The sequence below is a fragment of the Berghia stephanieae genome, chromosome 1 (genome assembly GCF_034508935.2).
Source record: "Berghia stephanieae isolate SIO BIC M18660-M18661 chromosome 1, UCSD_Bste_1.3, whole genome shotgun sequence".
Taxonomy (NCBI): Eukaryota; Metazoa; Mollusca; class Gastropoda; order Nudibranchia; family Aeolidiidae; genus Berghia; species Berghia stephanieae.
In genome coordinates, this window is record NC_088360.1 from 130,971,886 (window position 1) to 130,978,096 (window position 6,211).

General features: G+C 37.0%; 1 protein-coding gene across 3 annotated transcripts; it reads left to right on the forward strand.

Annotated features, from left to right (window-relative positions):
* The first annotated feature begins 840 nt into the window (after nucleotides 1-840).
* LOC144965532 (disintegrin and metalloproteinase domain-containing protein 10-like) lies at nucleotides 841-4,227 on the forward strand. Of its 3 annotated transcripts, none has more exons than XM_078900963.1 (2): nucleotides 841-972; nucleotides 2,293-4,227. In XM_078900963.1, exon 2 carries the CDS (start codon nucleotides 2,355-2,357, stop codon nucleotides 4,152-4,154), a length of 1,800 nt encoding a protein of 599 aa, XP_078757089.1. In that variant the 5' UTR covers nucleotides 841-972; nucleotides 2,293-2,354; the 3' UTR covers nucleotides 4,155-4,227. The 3 variants fall into 3 exon arrangements, with proteins under 3 accessions (XP_078757089.1, XP_078757076.1, XP_078757084.1); XM_078900950.1 differs by having other exon boundaries at nucleotides 855-977; XM_078900958.1 differs by lacking the exon at nucleotides 841-972 and adding an exon at nucleotides 1,656-1,738.
* Nucleotides 4,228-6,211: the final 1,984 nt, after the last annotated feature.

The following is a 6,211-nucleotide window of genomic DNA, read 5'->3' on the forward strand; positions in this document are numbered from 1 at the left end:
ATCTTAGTTTCCCTGAACATAGATATGGTTTTGTTTACGGGAAGAGGGGGAACCATGATTATGGTTTTCCTACAAAATAAAAGGAGCATTTGGGCTATAAATAATATGATCGTGGCCTCCCTAGCTATCTCAGGCTCGGAGTAAACAGCTGGAATTTATTCACGACCAGCTTCAGTTTGCTGCCTTAGCAACATGTAAACAAAAAGTTGGTTGGATGCGCATGACATTACTAAAGGTCAACTGCAGCATAGTTCGGGTCATTTATAAAAAAAATCTGGGTCACGTTTGACGTCAAATGTTATTGTTTACATATGGGGCACCTTCCTTTACTCTTCTATAATATGGACTCAAAATATGGAACAAACTACTGTCAAGAGTGAGACTCTAACGCGGGACCTTCTAGTCTGGTGTCATACCACCTAGATCGCTTATTATTTATTGTCGTATTTGCTATAGTTGAGTTATTATCAATATTGCCGTAACATTTAATTTAGTGCAGATTGTAATGTTTCCAATTTATGATTGATTGATATACGCCACGTTGGAGCTTAGTCATGAGCATCACCATTCTATCAACATTATCGTCACTACCATAACTATACCATCACATAGGTTGGCTAGACCTTCAATTCAATACACCACACACACACACACACACACACACACACACACACAGAGAGAGAGAGAGAGAGAGAGAGAGAGAGAGAGAGAGAGAGAGAGAGAGAGAGAGAGAGAGAGAGAGAGAGAGAGAGAGAGAGACGCACTGAACGATGTGAATGGTGCGGAAATTTCCGTATTTTTATTTTTGTCAGTCTCACTTTTTAAATGTTTCCACTTCCTGCTTCCTCTTTGAGCAAGTCCATGTAACGTAAACAAACAAAATGATCTGATTCCTGGGTTGACATCGTGTCGTGGAAAAAAAAATACAGATTATTATAAAGCTTAAGTTGTGTACAGCATGGTTCATTCTTGGTATGGTGTGTTAATGGCTGAGTTGTCAATAAAACTGCCTACAATTGTTTATAGAGTTACGCATTTTTTGTTATAATCATCACTCAAGGAAGATCGGGATGCTAAGGGAAACAACCCCCCATATTCCCTCAACTAAGAAAAAATAAACCTTTAACTAACCATAAAAAACGAACACCATAGCACTTTTACTTAGACTTAAATACTAACCCTAATAGAAAAAAAAACAACAACAAACACCTAGACCTGTGTTGATGATGATGCCTCTGTCGCTGGACATCACCATTAAATATTCACTCGGCTTTACCAACAAAATCAATTGAAATAATTGATCGATGACCTCATGCCATAATAAATGCTATCATGGCCATCAGATAACAGCACAAATTTCTCATGTTTTAATTTGAAGTCTCTCTTGTGCACTTTGTAAACTTAAGGTCTCCTTTATTTAATCATTAAATTAATGTTATTCTTTTCACCCAACAAGTAGATACCCCCCCCCCCCCCCCCCCCCCCCCTCGTTAGGTGTAAGTGGACACATAGAGATAGGTAGAGAGACTTGTTGAGTTCAGTGAGGGGACAAAAACTAATTTTCAGAGACGGGAGAGCGCTTCTACTACTGCGAATAGTGATTACACCGCGAAATCACTATTCGCAGTACTACTGCAAATAAGCACTTCTTTATATGAAAGTTCCAAAATTTAGAATCAAAATGCAATTTTAGATGAATTCATCTGGAATTAGTCACATCATCAGATGACGATAATGAGTGAGCTGATTAAAATAAGGAATATTTTATAATAAAACCAATAACACAACCTAAACCATAAACTTGGTTAATCCTAACCGGTGGGTTTCGACTTTACTCATGATTGACACAGCAGAGTATTCTATAAAGATCTTCGCTAAGATAATAATAACACCCATGATAAATTGGCCTGTAACAGCATGGTCAATATCGAGAATAATTTTAAACATGCATCATCTTACATGTTAAAGTGTTGGTGCTGGTGTGGGTCACCTTGTAAAGTGTTTTGAGAAACACAGTAGATATTGTGCAATGTTGCGCTCATGTTTTGTTTTTGGTTTTGTTATTTTTCTTCATTAATTTAAAAAAAAAAAAAAAAGATGTGTCTTAAGAGTCAGTTGGAATGACTGGTGGGTTGAAATAATACATTTGTAATTAATCTCACGATTAGACATTTATTAAAATATATAAATGTGCATAATATATTACTTCAATGAAACTGTTAGTTGCTTTGGTAAACATTACCTAGATATTCTAATAATATATATAAAATGTCATTTTCTCTCCTACAATAGGTCACTCCAAATTCTTACGACAATGACGACAGGGTGGCAGCCTTATCACCAGAAATCAGTTAATGACCAACATAATGCTTTTGTGCCATTCTCTACTGATACTAATGTTGACTGTCATCCCGTTCTCAGCAACTGCATATCCGACCACAAAGAGGACTGATGCCAACAAAACACATCCCCCTTCGAAAGGGCACAACAGGACAGCCAGTAAAGATCCCCATCACATTCCATTTGATTGTCCTCGCACAAAGAATCAAAGTTCAAACGTTCTGGCATGCAAAAAGTTTTCAGTCAAAAGCAATGTACTTGAATTTCAAAATTGTGACTTTATTCTATCATTTTTTGTAGTGAACGTCAAACTCAAAGTCTGCATAAGACAAAGTCAATTGTTTTTGCCAAACGCATCCATCATCTTTGTGTCACATGAAACCCGAACTTACCCACTTTATCACAAAGAGATTTCATCTAATGTTAAATCCTTCTTTACTGGAATTGTTTTAGTGTCTCAAAGGATATTTCCGTTCAGTGGCAGCATTTACAAGTCAACACTAAGAGGAACATCTGTTTTATTTGATAACATATTTAAACTTGAATGTAACAATTTTAAAGCCCAAACCATTAGTAATCATTGTTATCAATGCCTGGTTTACTGTTCATATCCTGAGTCAGTTGAAGATTTCTTGTACCTTGAAAAAGAAAAGACATTTAATAATCTACCTCAAGGGTTTCGTGTTAAACAGAATGACAGAAAAATACGGTCCAAACGGAAAAAAGACCATCGCAGAATGACTTGCTCACTCCATCTTGTTTCAGATTTTTTATTTTTCAATTTTGTCGGGGGTAAAGATGTCATTAAATCAAGTAATATACTTATAGAACTGGTGAACAAGGTCAATGCTATTTTCAAAATGAATTTCAATCCACAAAAGGGTCTGATGGAGGTTGGTTTTGCCATTCAGCAAATCACAGTCCATGATGATAATAAGAGAAATAATTATGGATTCAATAGTGCATACATGACCTCGGATGAATATCTAAAAGAATTTTCATATAATGATTTCAGTTCAGTTTGCTTAGGAGTTGGATTTACATTCCGAAATTTTCACAGTGTTGTGGGAACAGCATTTCCTGCATTCTCTACCTCTAATATTCCTGGCGGGATTTGTGAAGAAAGAGTAAAGATCAACTCCCACCATGTCAGTTATAACACTGTTATTTTATCTTTTTTCAATCGCTACAAACCTTTAGAAGATATATTGGCATTGACTTTGACCCATGAACTGGGTCACAGTTTTGGTGCGAGACACGACGACACAGAAGAATGTTTGCCTGGTAGAGAGATTGGGAATTTCATCATGAGCTCAATGGTAAATTCTGGAAATAGACACAATAACTATCTATTTTCAAATTGCAGTATGCGAGATATAATTCCTGTCATCATGAGAAACAAGAAGTGTCTGTACTCTTCGTATACAACTCCCATCTGTGGTAATGCCATATCCGAAGAGGGAGAGGAATGTGACTGCGGTTCTCCCAATCAATGTAATGCCACAGATCTGTGTTGTACACCTGCAAACGACGATTCACACAAACCATGCACAATACGCAGGTATAAAGGTAAATTATGCACACAGAAAGCTTTTTATTGCAGTACTTACAATTCATTACAGTACTGGAACAATTGCAAATCAGTATATGGACATTCGAATAGAACAAATTGCACTGTTGACAAGCATTTTTGGAGCCATCACATACCACATGGCAAATTGAATATTTGTGAGGAATATCCATGTTGTAGGGACAGTTGTCAGTTTCATAATCATACAAGTATATATCAGACACAGGCAGATGGAATCTCATAGTATAGTCATAGCAAGTGAGATGTTAATTCCAAATCAATTTAAAAGAAATAAAATAAAGTATCTGTGACATTCAGTGCAGTGTTTTGAAGTTTGATGCTTTTGCTACATACTCACAACTTATGGCTGACTCATTTTTTTAAAAATAAAAAAAAATAAGCATTTATTTGGCGCAATATCCACTAAACATGCTCAAAGCGTTTTACAAGGGGGCTAACAGCAACATTTAGGGCGGGACATGACGCCTGTTATGCGATGTTACATTATTTTTCGGACAGAGAGAACGCTGTTAACGGCCAATTACTCATTTTACACCTGAGTACGGTGAGAGAATGTGAGTAAAGAGCCTTTTCCAAGGACTCAACTATGCGCTGAGCGAGGCCAGGACTTTCCAATCCGAAATCAAGTGTCCTACCACAAGACCACATAGCCGCACAATTAACATGTAGAAAGACACTTGTTAAGCGATTTTTCAATTTGTTTTTACACCCGAGTATGTGAGAAAAGATTCTTTTGGAAGGGCTTAACATGTGCCACTCAGAGCAAGACTCAAACTCTGGACCTTCTGGTCTGAAGGTGAGTATCATTCCACAAGACCACATTGCAGCACAACCCCCCCCCCCCCCAAAAAAATAAATATATATATAACGCAATATCCACAAAACGTGCTCAAAGTGCTTTACAATGGGTTGCTAGCCAGCACTGCAATACCGTGCATCATTCACTTCATTCTTTTCATAAGTTTGAGAAAAGAATCAAGGTCAGGAAAAATTAAGTAATCTCATCCCAAGACAAAGACAAAAAGTAACTCGGAAAACAGATATAAGGGGATAGAAGACACAGCGTGACCTCCTGCCCACCCACCGCAGGACATATTTCTTACTATTTATTTTAATTCTGAATTCACTTTCGGGATTTGATTCTCAAAACAATATCATGTCATTTGGAATCAAATCCCGGAAAATGAATTCAGTTTAAATACCAAGAAATAAGAACATACACATGTGCATCTGTCGTTTTGTTTTTAAGGGTTTTATGGCACTTGCTTGCAGCACATGAAGTTCATATCAGCGCTGGTAAAAATGGGAAAGTAAAAAGTTCTAGAATTACAATTAAAGCACTCAAGTAAAGGTAAGACAAAGGGGAATTGGTTCAAATAGGAAACGTATAGCAAAGTACTTTGAGATCGCCTAAGTCTCATCCAGACAAAAGCACAGGTACCCATTAAGGGTTTTACAGCGTTTGCAACACATTTCGGTTATATCAGCGCCAGTAAAAAGGAAGAAAATGGGAACAAATAGGGATCAGATGTAGATTCCAAGAGTACTTAGTTTGAGACCACCTATAAGTGTCATCCGGACACAAGCACAAAATCCAACAAAGAGGAATACACTCAAATGCTTACATTATAAATTCAAAATAACAAATATAATAATACATAACAGAGAGATGATTTACAAGGAAAATAATATCATCTCCCAAAACAATAACTATGCATTTGACTGTTTCCCTCCCAGTTAGGACAAAACCAAGTAATCTCATTCCAAGACAAAGACAGAAAGCATGTTGGAAAACAGATATAAGGGGATAGAAGACAGTATGTACCTCCCTGCCCACTATGGGAGGTCATGAACCCCACCCCCAGGAATACACTCGAATGTTTTACAAATCATATATAATATGTACAAATCATATATAATATGTACAAATCATATATAATATGTAAACAAAAAATAGTACAGTCGCCTACACAACAGAAAGATGATTTACAAGACAAAAAATATCACCTCCCAAAACTCTAACTACACATTTGACTGTTTCCCTCCCAGCCAGGGCAAGACATAACCAAGTAATCTCATCCCAAGACAAAGACAGAGAGCATGTTGGAAAACAGATATAAGGGGATAGAAGACACAGTGCCTCCCTGCCCACTATGGGAGGTCAAGAACCCCATCCAATATGCATCTGTTGTGGAATAGAAAAGATACAAGACCCTACCGTTGGTTTCCAAGTTCATAATTTGTGCCAACGTGTACTAAAGAAAGAACAAAGAAATTAGA

Excerpts from the sequence above, each read along its gene's own strand:
- LOC144965532 (XM_078900963.1), top strand. The coding sequence starts at position 2,355 with ATGACCAACATAATGCTTTTGTGCCATTCTCTACTGATACTAATGTTG.